Raw genomic sequence first — 17,621 nt, 5'->3', positions numbered from 1 at the left:
ATGCTTTTAGGTGCAGTTATTCTCCATTTACTTTGCTAAGGGATGTTGTGGGACTGAGGACATGAATATTTTTCATCTCATATGCTGCAGAAGATCTCAACTTGGAAACTTTGTACTCTAGAACCAAAAGGTCTTTTCCTTCTACTTGTAACCATCGCTTGCAACTCTTGTTTCTCATATTAGGGGAACCAATAATTATGGCAACTAACCATATCTTGCAGCTCTTGTTTCTCTTGAATCGACCATTACTTTCTTTCTCTTGAATGACGAACGATTAACAACATCAGCTGTCACGTAAAGTATTTTATATTTTATAAGTTTAGGGACAAACTTGACAAACACTCACATTTTCAGGCATCAATTGAAGCATCCATTCTAAAATTTGACATTTTAAGTTTACACATATTTATTTAATAAAAAAGCGTTGGGTCCCGTGATGGTCCGGGTGTGTTTAAATTTTAGTTGAGATAAATTTAAAAACACTTTGGACCAAAAAAAAACTTCAAAACACTTTCAACCAAACGGAACCTATGAGTTACTTTCACATTCGCACATTGAAATTTGTATTTTTCAGTTGAAATTGTTTTGGAACGTGTGTGAACTAAAAACCAAACACACGCGAACAAGTTAGACCTCAAATGAGTAGAGACATCCATTTCAAAGAAGAAAAAAAACATATTTATTTTGGGCTTATTAGCACTTTTGGTCCCGAGGTTTCTCGAGTGTGCAAACGTGGTCCTAAACTTTAAAAATAGCATTTCGCTACCCCGACATTAAAAATAGCATCTGTCTGGGGACCAAAAGTGTTGACGGAGCTTAACGTCGGGGTAGCGAAATGCTATTTTTAAAGTTTAGAGATCACGTGTGCACACTTGAGATATTACTTATTAGTGTTTTTTTAACAAAATTTGTTATCATATATAGCATTTACACAGAAAACTTACATGACACCCCTAGTTTAAGGTTGAGTTTGATTGGTAGACATGTTGAATGCAGCAATGTCACGGTCAAGATTAAGGTATGCTGTCTCTGTTTCCATTCTCAAGCTTCCTCCTTTTCTATACACTCGCTCTCACTCTCACTCTCAGTCTCTTCGCCCATCCATTCACGATGCTGATGATAACACCGTTTCCTTGTTCAATCGCATGCTGTATATGCATCCTACCCCACCCATCTTTGAATTTGGCAAGATTTTAACCTCCCTTGTCAAGATGAAGCGTTACACCACTGCCGTTTCCCTTTTTCACAAAATGGAAACCAGGGGAATTAATCCAGACTTTATTGCTATGAACATCTTGATCAATTGTTTCTGCAACATGGGTCATATCCATTTCGCCTTTTCTGTATTGGGCAAGCTTTTTAAGAGGGGTTACCAGCCAAATACCATAACCTTGAATGCACTCATGAAAGGTCTATGTCTTAGTGGTCAGGTCAATAAAGCTTTGCAATTTCATGACCATGTGGTAGCACATGGATTTCTGCTCAACCAAGTTAGTTATGGGACCTTGATCAATGGATTGTGTAAAATGGGAGAAACAGGTGCTGCCTTGCAGTTGCTGAGGAAGATCCAGGGGCTAATGGTTAAGCCTACTGTGGTAATGTATAATTCTATCATTGACTGCTTGTGCAAAGATAAACTTGTAACCGATGCCTATGATCTATATTCTGAAATGGTTGTCAAGGGAATTTTGCCTGATGTTCTCACTTACAATTCTCTATTGTATGGCTTTTGCATTCTGGGTCAGTTGAAAGAAGCAGTTGATTTGTTAAATGAAATGTTTCAGAAAAGCATCAACCCAAATAATTATACTTTTAATATATTAATTGATGCTTTAGGTAAGGAAGGGAAGATGAAAGAAGCTAAAAATGTGTTAGCTATGATGATAAAAGAAGGCGTGGAACCGAATGTGGTTACTTATAGCTCTTTAATGGATGGTTATTGCTTAGTTAATGAAATGAACAAAGCAAAGTATGTATTCAACACTATGACCCAAATAGGATTGAGTCATGATGTCCGCAGCTATAGTATCATGATTAATGGTTTATGTAAGACTAAAAAGGTGGATGAAGCTGTGGATCTCTTTGAAGAAATGTATTCCAAAAATATCATTCCTAATACGGTAACATACAATTGCCTTATTGATGGTTTGTGCAAGTCAGGAAGAATGTCTGATGTTTGGAAGCTTATTGATAGGATGCATGATAAAGGTATACAAGCTGATATAGTCACTTACAATTGCATAGTAGACGCTTTATGCAAAAGCAATCATCTTGACAAGGCACTTGCATTATGTAGAAAAATTCAAGGCCAGGGTATTCAGCCTAATGAGTTCACGTACACTATACTTATTGATGGACTATGCAAAGGTGGAAGAGTTAAGGACGCACAGGATATTTTTCAGGAACTTTTGATTAAAGGCTACAATCTAAATGTCCAAACATATACTGTTATGATCAATGGGCTTTGTAAAGAGGGCTTACTTGATGAAGCATTGGCCTTGCGATTCAAAATGGAAGACAATGGTTGCGTCCCTAATGCTGTCACTTTTGAAATAATTATCCGGGCTCTCTTTGAAAAAGGCGAGAATGATAGGGCAAAGAAACTTCTTCATGAAATGGTTGCTAGAGGCCTGCTACTAAAATAAAACAAGGTATGGTGCTTTCTAGTTACATATTATATTTTGAATTTTGACGACAACCATCCACTCATGTTTATGGTTATGCATAAAAAAGATAGTATATGTCATGTGCTTACTCTCACTCTAGATTTGGTTAAAATTCTGTCATTGGGTTCATTTTTATGTTCTAATCATAACAATGGTTGATTATTGCATCTTGACATAACTTTCCTTTTTCTTTGAAGTACAATGACGAACACCTCCTCTACTTTAAAATATTTATTCAATCTGTGGTCATTGTTGAATATGGCACAAATTATTTGCAATATAACTTTCATCATTGTCCTCTATTTTTTCATCGGATTTCCTCATTTGTCTGTCGTCTGAAGCCTTCCCTTTCCCGAATACCACATAACTTTTGACTCCTGTTTCATCCACTGCTTTCTGATTTAATCCTATACCCTTCTGCTCAACTTTGCCGAATATCATATGCCCACAAATTCTAACTGTCAATGTTCGTGGTTTTCGGCTATAGCCAATTTAGTTGGAAGATTAACTAACAAGATAACAGCAACATAACCGTTCTGTAACAGAATCAACTAACTCCTAACACACTAATGTAAAGACTTCATTAGTGTGAACCCGAGCTATATAATATCTCTATATAACAGTTCTGGATAGCCCTCCTCTATGTTTTGTCTTTTTCTTAAGTCCATAATCTAATATGATTTTTACCATCATGTGAGCTGTCCTGGCTGTTACATTCTCCTCTTTTGACTTATGTGTTGTGAGGAAGTCACTCATCTTTTGTCTTTGGGCTCAGTTGGTGTCTCTTCCTCGTACTGTAAACATAGGCTAACAGCATATCAACTGTTATGGGAGAAGTTCTCTTGAGATTTCATGTTTTACAAGTAGTACATTCTAACTACTTATGCAACTAATCTAACTGTTGAACAAGCAACACAATATATGAGTAATCTTGGTATTACTCTTATAGATGAATATGAGGCAAGGTACAAAAATATATCGTTTGAATTTTTTGAAAACCAAGAGGCTTGAATTTTTTGACAACTTTGCTTTTCATTTCCATGACCCCCGTCTGAGGAACACATTAGACAGTAGAATTTAATTTAACTTTGTTATTAGTTTTAAATGGTTTAGAATTTTATGTTGCTACAATGAAGAAACCAAAATTTCCCTTTTGTGGGGATAAAAGGATAGATAATAAGCTCTCATGTCCTCTTCTGTTTTTACTTTTTCAGGGGGAGGTGAGATTGAGGGACTTTAAATGTTATGAAAATTTATTGAGATATCCATTGCAGTTCTCCTCTTTCATGTTTTCATTTTGATAATAGTATTGTTAATAAGGTCATGGATTCAGCAAAATCTGCACAAAAGTTACAGCATATTGTGTTGTAAAATAAACCAAGATGTTGTTCAGGACTATGATGTTGATTCATGAAATAATTGGGTTTTATTATTATTTTTTTCATGTAGGTTGTAAGATCTGGAGATTTGATTTCTAACTGTGCTGAAGAAGGGGTAAGGCTATGAGATGGTTGTCCAGAAAATTATAAGTGTGTGGTAGTATGGAGAGATCAGGCTCTCGAATTCCTGCTGTATTGTACTATTTCCAGTAGAGATTCTTCATCTTTGCAGTATCAATAATAACTATCCATTTCTCTATCTCTTTATCTTATCATTACTCTACAGTCTACTAATGCATATCCATAAATTTTATCTTATTGTTGGGAATTTAAGTGTGAATTTTAAGTAAATAGTGAAGAGAATGTGCACTTGAAAAAAAACGGCAATTTTTATTTGTAAGTAGTCACACATCTTCATATGAAGGAAAAACTGAAGATCCTAAGTTCTTTAAAAAAAAAAGTAAATTGGCATTATCATTTTGTTGTCAACCATTTCTTTATTTTCCTAAAATTCATAATTTAACCAAAATTTTGTTACTGTACCATGTGCTATGATCTGTTATATAACTAAAACTGGTTGATGATGTGGTCTAAGAAAGTTCTAATTGATTTTCAGATTCCATTGGGAGTGGTTTTAGCCATTCCACCTTTTAACTATCCAGTCAATCTCGCTGTCTCAAAAATCACTACTGCGCTGATTGCTGGATATTCGAAGTGCTAGCTAGTATGTAGTAATTTGAAGAAACCACAACAATTAATTAATTTCAGAATCTCCAAGTTAGGCACCAAGGTAGCTTCATTATAGAATTTTGTAAGAAAGTTGTGTAGTGACTCATGGTTTCCTTGCTTAATCATTCTCAGAGCATGAGAAGTTTTAGGCAACCTCTTACTTGTAATAAAATATGAACAAACTAAGTGGAAAGCATCCAAGTGATCTATTTGATCAGTTCTCCCACATACAGTTCTAATATTGTGGGCTTCTTGAAGCCTTTAGGAATCCTCACCTACACATGATTTCATCGCGAATTGAATTATATATCTTGGCCGAAATTCCAGTTGTTTGATCAAATACCTCTTCATAACAAGTTGTTGTTATCCTACACTCAGCTTCTTCCCATTCTTTTATTCTTCTTGTTTCGATGAACAAATTTTTCAATTAATTTTCTAGCATGATGACTGATAATTCTCTTCTCTTTGTGTATGCGATGCATGAAGTGACAAATTTCTCAAAAAACTAAAGACATTTTTCGATGCGTTTGAAAAACTGATCAAGTATCGTTGTGGTGGTGAGAATGTCTCAAAGTCTTAGAGCATCTCCAATGCAAGGTTCTTACTTCTTATTTTTGAGTTACAAACTAGCAACTGAGTTTTTAATCACTGGAGGGGATGGCGTGGAGTTCTTAGCTCTTAAAAATAAGAACTAGGTTCTTATATAAAAAGTTTTACCTTTTGAGTTCTTAGCATAATAAATTAATTTTTTCTCTCTCATTCATTTAATTTAAGTATTGAATTAGCATTTAAATTTAAATCAAAATTATATGAAAATAAAAATATTAATAAAATGGTATTGTGGGGCCAGATGAATAGGGCTATGAATTAAGAACTAAGAACTCATGGTTGGAGCAAAATTCGCAAAGAGTTGCTTAAGCACATGTGGCAATACGGGCCCACATGAATAATGCTAAGAACTAAGAACTAGCATTGGAGATGCTCTTAGAGGAGCAATATTTTCCGTTCCAACATGTAGGTCATTTACGGTTATGCATATTGTTTAAAAACTCATTAATTGATAAATTTTTTATTAAAATACCCCTATTTAAAGTTGTGTTATATTAATGAGAGAGAAATGATATTATTGGTTAGTTGCATAGTGAGAGTTGTGATAGGTGAAAATTGGAGGTAGTAATTAAGAGATGTAATATTAAATGAGGGTGTATAAAAAAAATACTTTAATTTGCAAAACAACTTATATTTTGGAATATAACACAAATTCTAAAACAACCATTTGGCTAGAATAATTTTTTAAAAAATCAACATATTTGTCAAACTTTTAAAAAAATTTACTGACTTCTTAAAAATAAACAAATCACATGACATTTTTTTTTGTCAAAGAAAGCTTGTTCATTCATAAAGGGCTAATACATTCTAAATTTCTAACACATGACATGTATTAGAATGTATTATGTTTGTTTTTTTTTTTTAAGGTAAGGCTATGTTTGTTTGTGTAGAGACTTCTGAGAAAGAAATAATTACAAAGAGAGAGTTTGAGGTCATATTGGAGTCCAGCCCACTTTAATTAGATCGAGTAATGATATATACACACCTCCTTATTTATACACTTCATTTCCACCTATTTTTATTTCTATCTCTCTCATCTTATTATCATCTTATTATCTATCACATCGTATACTTTCTCTCTCTTACTTTTTCTTTTCTTCTTATCTCTCTCCTCCTCCACCTCTTTCCACCTCAATTTAGAGGGGTAGACAAATAATTATTGAATTAGATCTCCTCTACTGTAGCACAATATATATAGAAGTTTGTGGTGGACTCTCCCACCTCTCTACCGATCCACCTTTTATTAGGGTTATATATATTTTATTCAACTTTATCCCAACAACAATTTTGATTAATCTTACCAAAAAGAATTTAAATACTTAAAAAATTATGGGTAAAAATGTGTTTTAATATATAAAATAACGCTATCTGTGTAATCGTTTCACTTTTATCATACTAACTTATAAAGTTTATTACTATTTCTCACTTTTTTTTTTATTCATCTTCTCTTCACTTTTTCTCTCCTAACCAAACAATGTATAATACTCCTACCCAAATTTTAATTAATTTCATTCCACTTTTACTTATTTTATGTATTTTGAAATATATTCATTTCAAAATTTTATGTTTTTGAAATACACATTTCAAAAAAGTTTGTATGTATATTGTATGCGTTGGTCACGGATACCAAAGGGTTAAGAGAGATAATTGAAAAAGAAAGATAAACAATTAGGTAAAGGAAGCCTCATTATGCCACATCATTGTCAGTCTGGTTGGCCAAACAAGAAAAGAGGGCCAACTTTTACGCAGTGGGAATGACTAATGAGGAACCATGGCTAGGGTTTGATAGGTTTGTAGTGGGCTATGTTTGTTTCCAACAAGGCAAATCTATAGGCAATTAGGGTTAGGCTCTGAACTTGACCTACATAGACCCTCTATGATGCATTCTAGATTCTAGGCTGGTCCCATTCCTAAGTAACCCACCTCTCTTATTTTCTATTAATTAATTTTATTTAAGTAAATAATTCTGGTATTAACAAATGTATCTTCACACTCTTTTTTTTTTGTTTTGTTACAGAAGGAAAAGAGTATCTTCACACTCTGAAAATACTTACAGTAAATTGACTAAAATTGAAATGAGAGAAATCTCCTATGTGATAGATAATTTAATAGGAAAAAACAGTTACATGAAAAGAAAAAATTATAAAAGAGAAAGAAATGTACAAATGAATCATAACCTTTCCTTCATCTTCATGTATTAGAAACTTTTAGTGATGCCTACCTAGTTATGTTCCCCAGTTTTTTTTTTGAACGTGGCAAGCTTTAAATAAATCAACTCAAAACTGGCACAGAAGCCAAAAGATCCGCCTGCAAGAGGCAAAATAAACCCGGAGGGCCCTCCTCTATCCAAATCACATCGGAAAGGGTAGAGGCGTTCCGGGCCATGAAATCAGCGCAAGCATTTCCTTGTCTACGGACAAAGGATAAATCAACAAAGTCAAATAAACTCAAAAAACTAATACAGTCATGAATAACAGAAAAAAGAACAGATCTCCCCGTGCCTTTCTTCCAAGCGTAGTACAACTGCAAAGAGTCCGTCTCGAACTGAACTCGTCGGAACCCCAACTGGGAAGAAATCTCCATCACCCACCGGAGGCCAAGAGCTTCTGCTATAGTTGAGGACGATGCCACCGATGGGTACTTCGATCCTGCTGCAAGAATTTCTCCGTCACCATCACGAGCCACAAACCCGAAACCAGCTAGATTATCCCTCCCCATTGAGGCATCGACATTAACCTTAATAACTGAAGCTGCTGGTCTACTCCAAGTAGCCTTTCCATGTCGCGGCTCCTCACCTGCATTAGCTGTGACCGGAGCCACTATCCCCAACGTTTGGGTGCGAGCAATTACCATTGCAAAGTCAAACTTTCTCTCCTCAAACAGCCACCGGTTTCTTGCCTCCCACAAACAATATATCATGTTTTGCACCTCAGCCACAACCCAACTATCCCGCTGTTGGAGCACCTCGCGCATGAAATCAGTGAAGAGTGTACCTGGATCAATCCTTACCCCGAGCTTGACAAACCAACAGCTCCTGGAGACATGACAACGAAGGAAGAGATGCTCAATCGTCTCGTCCTCCTCCCCGCAAACTGGACAACATGGATCCACATCAACCTGTTTGTTCCGCAAGTGCATGCGAGTTGGCAACGCCCCAACACACACCCTCCAAGCAACCTCTTTTACCCGGGGTAAAGACTGTGCCTTCCAGAATTTCCGCCACAGCCCCGTCCCAAAACAAGCACCAGCAGACGTAGAAGAAGACGTGGAAGCCTAACAAGATAATTGTTGGAGGAAAATGTACCCGGAATTCGCCGTATAGAAGCCATCGGACGTTCCCATCCAGTATAGAAGATCATCAGCTGGATTAATGGGTAGAGGGACAGCCAATATGCGAGCTGCAGTAGCTGGACAGAAGGTCCATTCCACTAATTCCTTGTTCCAAGCTCTCCTGTCCGCTTGAATTAGCTTGAATTAGATCAGACACAAACTTAATTTGGAGCTCCTCCACCACATCATGTCTATAATTAATTGGAGCACCATGAGGGAGCCAATTATCATCCCAAATTCGAACACTGCTGCCATTTCCAATTCTCCATGCACTCCCCTTTTGGACCATATCAGCCGTCTTCAAAATACTAGACCAGGCAAAACTCGGGCGATAACCTTTTTTGGCACCAATCATTGATTGAGCTGGGAAGTATACCGCTTTAAAAACTCTACCAAGGAGAGAGTCTGGGCCATTAAAGATTCGCCACCAGTTCTTTGCCACCAAAGCTAGATTAAAAGATTTAAAATCCCTGAAACCGAGTCCGCCGTCCTGCTTAGGCTGGCACAAAGTTCCCCACTTGACCCAGTGAATACCACGACGCGTAACATCTCCTCCCCAATAAAATCGTGAAATCATACTCTCAATCTCATGGCAGAGGCCATCCGGTAAAAGAAAGCATGACATAACATATGAAGGTATTGCCTGTGCTACAGCTTTAATTAGCACCTCTCGCCCTGCCCTAGACAAAGTCTTCTCTTTCCATCCCTTGAGCTTCTTCCAGACCCTCTCTTTCACAAACTGGAAAATTTGGTTTTTCGACTTCCCAATGATGGTAGGGAGCCCCAAGTACTTATCATAACTTTCAACTGCCTTCACATTCAATAGTTGTTGTAGCTCATAATAACGGTTCTCTAGCACATTACGGCTAACAGAAAGCATGGACTTGTCCAAATTTATTACCTGCCCAGAAGCGCGTTCATAGGTTGCCAGAATGGTTTTCACACATTCTGCTTCCTGAACCGACGCTCGGGCAAAAAGAATACTGTCATCTGCAAACAAGAGATGTGAGATAACAGGCGCAGATCGGGCAATCTTCACGCCATGTAAAGTAGAATTAACTATAGCACGCTGAATTAAAGCTGAAAAAGCTTCTCCACATAAAATAAATAAGTAAGGAGAAAGAGGATCTCCTTGTCGCAAACCTCGATGAGGTGCGAAAGTCGGTTGCGGGTTCCCATTAACCATAATTGAAAAATTAACTGTGGTAACACAAGACATTATAAGCTCAACCCATTGTGTAGGAAAACCCATATGGGTGAGAATACCTCTCAAAAAAGGCCACTCCACTCGATCATAAGCCTTCGACATGTCAAGTTTTAGGGCCATCATCCCATTCCTTCCTGTGACTTTCTTCTTCATGTAATGGAAGCATTCGAAGGCGATTAAAGCATTGTCCGTGATTAAACGACCTGGAATAAAAGCGCTTTGAGCTTCACAAATTAGATCATTCAAAATAAGTTTTAGACGATTAGCAATTGTTTTGGTAATCAATTTAAAAATGACATTACAAAGGCTAATCGGCCTATACTGGTTAGCACACACCGCTTTCTTAACCTTTGGGATCAAGACAAGTAAAGTTTGGTTGACAATACCTGGGGATAGCTCACCATTGAGAACCTGCAAGCAGAAATTAGAGACATCATCACCAACAATATTCCAGAACTTCTGAAAGAACAGAGCCGGAAAGCCGTCCAATCCCGGTGCCTTCGTAGGATGCATTTGGAAGAGTGCTTCTTCAATTTCCTCTCGCGAGAAAGCCACAGTAAGTATCCTCCTGTGGGCATCAGTCACTCTGCCGTCAACTAAGGAAGTAACCTCCTCAATGCCTGAAGGGTTAGATGATGTGAAGATCCCCTCAAAGTATGCTCGTAACACTCGGGCAATGTCATCATTCTGCACAAATTTCCTCCCATTATCATCCTGTATCTCCTCTATCAAATTTCGTTTACGCCTCTGAGTGGCCTTTGTATGGAAAAATCTGGTATTTCTATCCCCATGTTTCAACCAGTTAGCACGTGAGCGCTGACCCCAAACAATTTCTTCTTGTTTCAACAGGTCATCTAGATTTTTTTCCACCACTCTCGTCTCAGTCAACACCTGGTTTGTTTGCACACCTTCTTGGAGCCTTCTGAGGAGGCCTCTGGTGTCTGCAATCCTCTTTGGTAGCTCACCATATTTTTCCTTACCCCACGAGTTCAGAGTTCTCCCCACATTCTCAATTCTGTCAATCACTGTATTGTGTCGCCTGCTCCATCCCTCTGCCACTATTTCAGCACATTCCTCACCACTTTCCAACCATAGTTCCTCAAACCGAAAAAGCCTCGTTCTGTGTCTTCTCACCTCTGCTCTGCGCACACCACTGTGTAGAATAATTGGGCTATGGTCCGACTGATGTCGAATCAAATGAGCAATTCGTGTGACTGGCCATAACTCCGCCCAAGCAGTGTTAATCAAGGCATAATCCAGCCTCTCATCAACCCTCGTGTGATCAGTTCGGTTGTTTACCCAAGTAAAGGTATTTCCTGAAGAATCCACCCTGTTAAGCCCACAATCTACACAAGCTCGGTTCGCCACCTGGATCTGATTAAAGTCAGATGGGTCACCCCCAAGCTTGTCAGATGGGGAAAGTATAGTATTAAAGTCACCAATGCAAAGCCATGAGATTACATCCACAGGTTTGTCTCGTCGAACCATCTTCCATGTCCTCCATTTATTCTGGGCCTCGGGATAACCATAAATAGCATTCACCTGCATAGACACTAACGGGAGGTCCGGATGGACCAGGTTAAAAAGGATATGGTTAAGTGAAGCATTAATAATAGTTACCTCGATCTCTTGTCGCCACAAAAGGCACAAACCACCAGCTCTCGATCTTCCACGGCCCGCACATTGGACCGGGAAAATATTACCAAGACCCCCCATCCCACGATGTTTTAACATTTCCGCCGAATACTGTTTTGTTTCCATGAGAAACACAACATCAGGAGCTTCAGAGTGGATGAGCCCACGTAGGGCCCGCACTGCCGCCAGGTTCCCAAGCCCGCGTCAGTTCCACGATAGGATCCTCATTGAGGTGGGCGGGGCTGCTCCACAGCCGCCGCCATTCCCAATCCATCATCAGTATTTTTCTTCTTCAAAGGTGGAGATATCCCCGAGCTTCCGGTGCCAAATGCGGAAGAAGTCACATTGGTCCTCTTTCTTTGGTTTACCACCTTTCCCTCCTCATCGTGAGGATCACCAATTTTTATTCCTGTTTGGAGTGGCTTAACTGTATTGTGTGTGTTATGCCCAGGCACATCAAATTCAAAATCATGAAAAACATTAGTGCTCTCACCGTACACAGTAGGAAAATTTACCTCCACCTTGGTGCGAGTTGCATCATTCTCAGTAAAAACATCAAACTCCTCGAGCTCGTCATTTTCATCTTCTTCCTCGGTTTCAATGGCTTGTTCTTTGTTCTTGTAGGAAGGTTGTATATCATTGGGTGCCCTGAGCTGTCGGCCTCCCCTTCTACGTCCACGTCCTCGTCCTCCAGCAATATCCACTTGGGGCCGTGGCGGTGGTGGTGCACGTAGCCACGCCCCAAACTTCTGGTTATTCTGGCCTGGTACGATTGCCACCGTGCAATCCTGTTCGCGATGATCGATCATCCCACATCTGAAGCAGAAGTCATATAGTTTCTCATACTTGAAGGTGGCCTTGTATGGTGCCTTCCCCCCTCCGGCGGCCACAAGCTGGCCCTTACGAAGTGGCACGTCAATCTTCAGCCATACACGGATGCGGAGGCACTCTCCATCTCTTCGCTTATCCCAGTCAAGGAAGCCCCCAAAATTAGAAGCCAACGAACGGGCAACCTGTTCAGTTCTGTAAGGATAGGGTAGTCCATGCACCTGCACCCAAAACGGCACCTGGGTCATTGGGATTGCCTCTGGATTAACCTCAACATTATATTTGTTCAGAGCTATCATGTGTCTGTCGAAACACCACGGCCCTGACCTCAGAACTAGGTCTCTGTCCTTTGTTTTCTTGAATCGGAAAGAGAACAGGTTCTGGCCGACATGGCGAACCTCCTCACAGTTTCGTGATTCCCACAAGTTCTTCATGGTTGCCCGGAATGGTCCTGCCGCCACCCTTCCTCTTGTTAGAACCTTGCCAAGAAGCCAGACATCCTCTCGCAGAACAGGTTCTACCTCCAAAACACCCACATCGAGAACATCATTCTCATCCCCGTCCAAGATCACTTCAAAATTTTCCATGGTCAATTACACAGTGTTACACGCACAAACGTATTCGCACGACTTCACTTTTACTTCCTTTCTCGCCCCAAACAGTAGCTGTGGATGTTCCCCAGTTTAATAGCATTAAGATTGGCACCGTTCGTCAACCCAAATCTTAGTGCTTTCCATAATGTTTCGGATTTTTATAAGAATTTAACTTGAGACTTGTGATTTAAGTGATGGTTCAATTAATTATTTCTTTCATCATAAAAAGGGAGATTGTCAATTATTTGGTGGTGAATATTTTATTTCGTTTTTGTCATATATTAGCCACAATGGCAATTAGTATCTTTTCTTATAACACGTGAAACCAATATAGGTTCATCGCAAAAAAAAATTCTTTATGAAATTCGAATGTTTATACATATAGCTAATATTAGCTCATTCAAAAAATTGAGATATTTCTGTCACTGTAAACCGGTAAATAATTGATTTTTTTACATCAAAAAGTAATAGTTAATTATAGAGAGTTAATTTTTGCACCCAAAAAAATATTTATACAGTGTTTAGCCAAAGCATCCATACAGTACTGTTTGGCTAAGGAATCCGCAACTGAAATAGCCTCCCATCAATACACACAACCCCAAACCACATGAGAGAATACATGAAGAATACCCTGAATATGAGTGACAAGAGGAGAGCATAAGGGTGGCACTCCTCACACCCCTCAGGATTGCACCCCTCAGTCAAGAACTGAGTGCTTGTTTGGGATGATATTTGTGACCCTTCAACACACGTTTTTATGAACACTCCATGTAATGGATTCTTCCTCAACGCTCGTTAAACCTTTCCTCAACACCAATTCAAACGACCCCTGAATACAACTAACAGAATTTGATTCAATGACCACATGCTGGGAAGCCCCGATCACACAAGATACAACACTACAAAAAATGTGTGAATTACGTCGGTCAAATTGTGTTAATTATGTCGGTTTCGACCGACGTAAGGTATAAAATGATGGTTAACGGGTAACTGCCATTACACCCGACGTATTATGCAATAAAATAAAATGGCGGGCAATCTTGCAAAAAACGACGACTGAAAACGCCACATTATTTCTGTATTGATTTTCAGCATGCAAATAGCGTCGGTCAAAACCGACGTAATATTTACATATAGCGACGGTTTCTGCTGCTACAATTACCGATGTTCGTAATAGTTAACATATAGCGACCGTTTCAGTCGTTGCAGTTGTTTGTTGTTGTATGTTATGTTAGTCAAAACCAACGTAATATATAAGGAAAAATACATAGTAATTAATTTTTATTAATATTGATATTATAAATCATCAATATATATGCATAAGGAAATATTAATCCATATTAATTTCTAATAATAGGGAATATAATCCATATGGCAAAAATTAATAAATATATATATGTACTAAAAATTGGTTTCATTTAGAGTACACAAGAAAATCCTTGTGTAAGGTTGCACCACCCTAGATTTACCTGTTATAGCAGGTTACTTCCAGGTAAATCTTTTTTTAAGTAATTATCTAATCCTAGTTTAACACCATTACTGTTCACAAAAAAAAATCCCACCACCACCACCACCTCAACCTAAACGCTATCTGCCACCACCAGATTTTCTCATTCTTCCTCAACAATCACCACCACCTTCAACCGAAATCTCACCCAACAGCACCACCATAACCACTTCTTCCTCTTCCTTTCCCCCAAACCCTTCGGCGGAGACTCTCATCAAAATCTCTCAATGCTAAAGGAGCTTCTGCCAACAGCGTGTGGTAGGCCACTGGGCTTTCCGGAGGTGGCGAAGGGTGATGGTGAGGATCCAAGCATAAAAGCTTTTCACGGTGGTCGGAGAGTGTTTCGTGGAAGCCATTTGATATCGTGGAAGCAAAATCAGAGCAAAGTTATGAAATTTGCAGATTTGCGATGAGGAAGAGGGAACGCAAGAACATGGTGCTGGTAGAGGTGAAGCAGCGGTAGAGCTGCGGTTCACGCCCTGAGCTTGTTGGATCTTGAACTTCGCTCGGGTTGAGGGGAAGAGATCCTCCTCCGATGATGGCCCCAGATTTGCTTGCTGCTTCACAAAAATGAGAAATCCCTCTTTTGATATGTAATTTTCTAAAGTTTGGCTGGAATTTTTGTGTGGCTATGGGAAGGATGGGTTTGTTTGGTGAATGGAGATGAGGGGGAAGGAAGAAAAGAAGAGAAGCAGATGAACAAATTGAAGTGTTGAAATAGGAACCGCCGGCGTCACCACCTCCAACCGCCACCGTCGCGCTGCCACTTTCTTCTTCTTCTCCTCTCCTCTCTTCAGCCTGAGTCGATAAGAAGGTGGCGGTGGTGGGTTTTTTTTTGGTAAACAGTGGTGGTGGGTTAAACTAGGATTAGATAATTAATTGAAACAAATAAAAAAAGATTTACCTGGAAGAAGTAACCTACTATAACATGTAAATCTAGGGTGGTACAACCTTACACAGGGATTATCCTGTGTACACTAAATGAACCCCTAAAAATTTACTACTCCCTCCGTTCCAAAACTATTGTAGTTTTAACTTTTTTATCTTGTTCCAAAACCATTGTTGTTTTACATATTCGAAGCACTTTATCTCATTCTCTTCCATTCATGCCCTCATTTAATATTATATCTCCCAAGTATAACCTCTTACTTCCACCAATCACAATTCTCACCAATTAATTGACCAACGATTTTCATTCTCTCTCTTTCATACAACTCATATTAAATAAGAGTGTTATAGTCAAATTATAACATCAATTAATGAACTCTTAAACTTTGTGCATATCCCTTAAACTACAATAATTTTGGAACGGAAGGAGTAATATATATGCACTAAAATTTACTAATACATATGCACTAAAAATTCACTAATATATATGTACTAAAATTTACTAATTTAAATGTATTAAAAATTACTAAAACTATTTTTCTATTCTTATATCTCTCTCTTCTTTACTTATTATATCATATTTTAAATTTTTCCCTCTTATATAATATCTCTCTTGATGTAGTTCAAAATGGTGTGTAAATATTCACTTTTTTTCTTTTCTTTTCTTATCTCATCACATCAAAATAATAAAAACTTCATAATTAAATGTGTTTCATAAAGAAAATTTTACTAGTTGTCTATTGAAAATGATTGTAAACTAGGGATATTTTATATTAAATAAGAAATTAAGGTGTCCATACTACTTTATAAACACAACCATATATAGGTACTATTTACAAAGTACTCTCAACACACATATTGTGTCTTGAACTAGAACCAAAAAGGTTACAAAAATGCTATAGCAAGAAAACAATAACCGAAGCATGTTGAAGAGAGTAAACCTTGAATCGGACAGGGGGATCGTTGCAGGAACAAGGGGCCGAGTCAAACGTCTTTGAATCGATAGCAAACCTGCGATATGAGAGGGAAGTAGCATATTTGCGATATGAATCGAAATCTATTCCGAGAACCGAATCAAAACAAAGCTAGAATCAAAATCTCTTACACTTACGAAGGTGAAGAAGAGAGATCGAAGACCAGATGCGGTGAAGAAGAGAGACCGAAGACCAGACGCGATGAAGGGAGAAAGCTCAAGATTGATGCCATGGTTGGAAGAGAGAGAGCTCGAGACTCATGTCATGGTTGGAAGAGAGAGAGCTCGAGATTCATGCCATAGTTGGAAGAGAGAGAGAGCTCGAGATTGAACAACGGCGTGGTAGAAGAGAGAGTGAACGACGAAAGCCTAAGGTGGAAGAGAGTGAACGACGTGTGGTAGAAGATCGAGAGAGCTCGAGATTTTGACCTGAAAGTGAAAATTTTAAAAATAATAATTTCCTTATGTCGGTTAAAACCGACACTATTTTGAATATAACCGACGTAATATATATATTATTGTGGCAGTTGTATTGACCGACGTAATATATACATATAATGACGGTTTCTGTAAACCGACGTAAAATGAGCGATTTTTTGTAGTGCAAATACTAGCAAGTGCAAATAATACCCCAAACATGCTCGCTAAATAAATGAAGGGACATATGATTGAATACAAACAAGAATGCATTTTGTATATAACAAACTCAAAGCCCAATTATATCATGAGCTTATCTTTTCACCCATTCTTAAAACATTAATTACATATACAAACTCATTTTAGAAAGAGTGTTTTTCACCGAACACGTGATCATACATCATTCAAATTTCCATTGCTTGAACCAAAACCTTGATATTAATTAAATATCATTTACTTATTCTTAAATGATTAACATTACAAATAGGGAGATATTTTTAGGGGAATATTATGCCGGAAAATTATATTCAAGAACATAGAACCAAATGAGTTTGGGGTTATCTAAATGACTTATGATAAAGTTTAGGTTAAATAACTCATCATCCAATCACATTGAAGATAAGTGAGTAGAAATTTCTATATTTTATTTATTAATTTATTTCCAACTCATTTATCTCAATGTGATTGATTGATCAGTTATTTAATCTAAACTTTATCATTGATCATTTAGACAACCCCAATCAGTGTGTGTTTGGAAAACTTCTGCAGATCCACGTTTGACCATGATCCACGTTTGCAGAAGCAAGAAATAGTTGATTTTGAATTTCTTAATCCACGTTTGGCCTCTCCAGATTTGAAAC

General features: G+C 38.1%; 2 protein-coding genes across 3 annotated transcripts; one reads left to right on the top strand and one right to left on the bottom strand.

Annotated features, from left to right (window-relative positions):
- Window positions 1–941: 941 nt before the first annotated feature.
- LOC130745368 (pentatricopeptide repeat-containing protein At1g62930, chloroplastic-like) lies at window positions 942–4,304 on the top strand. 2 transcript variants are annotated; one of them, XM_057597562.1, is made up of 2 exons: window positions 942–2,651; window positions 4,116–4,304. In XM_057597562.1, exon 1 carries the CDS (start codon window positions 984–986, stop codon window positions 2,643–2,645), a length of 1,662 nt encoding a protein of 553 aa, XP_057453545.1. In that variant the 5' UTR covers window positions 942–983; the 3' UTR covers window positions 2,646–2,651; window positions 4,116–4,304. The 2 variants fall into 2 exon arrangements, with proteins under 2 accessions (XP_057453545.1, XP_057453546.1); XM_057597563.1 differs by lacking the exon at window positions 4,116–4,304 and having other exon boundaries at window positions 942–2,208; window positions 2,297–2,564.
- A 3,350-nt stretch (window positions 4,305–7,654) lies between these two features.
- LOC130743639 (uncharacterized) lies at window positions 7,655–8,521 on the bottom strand. Its single transcript, XM_057595874.1, has one exon. It carries the CDS (start codon window positions 8,519–8,521, stop codon window positions 7,655–7,657), a length of 867 nt encoding a protein of 288 aa, XP_057451857.1.
- Window positions 8,522–17,621: the final 9,100 nt, after the last annotated feature.

The sequence above is a fragment of the Lotus japonicus genome, chromosome 3, assembly GCF_012489685.1.
Source record: "Lotus japonicus ecotype B-129 chromosome 3, LjGifu_v1.2".
NCBI lineage: Eukaryota > Viridiplantae > Streptophyta > Magnoliopsida > Fabales > Fabaceae > Lotus > Lotus japonicus.
The sequence above is the reverse complement of the archived record's forward strand: the minus strand, read 5'-3'. Positions and strand labels throughout refer to the sequence as shown.

Excerpts from the sequence above, each read along its gene's own strand:
- LOC130745368 (XM_057597562.1), top strand. The coding sequence starts at position 984 with ATGTTGAATGCAGCAATGTCACGGTCAAGATTAAGGTATGCTGTCTCT.
- LOC130743639 (XM_057595874.1), bottom strand. The coding sequence starts at position 8,521 with ATGCACTTGCGGAACAAACAGGTTGATGTGGATCCATGTTGTCCAGTT.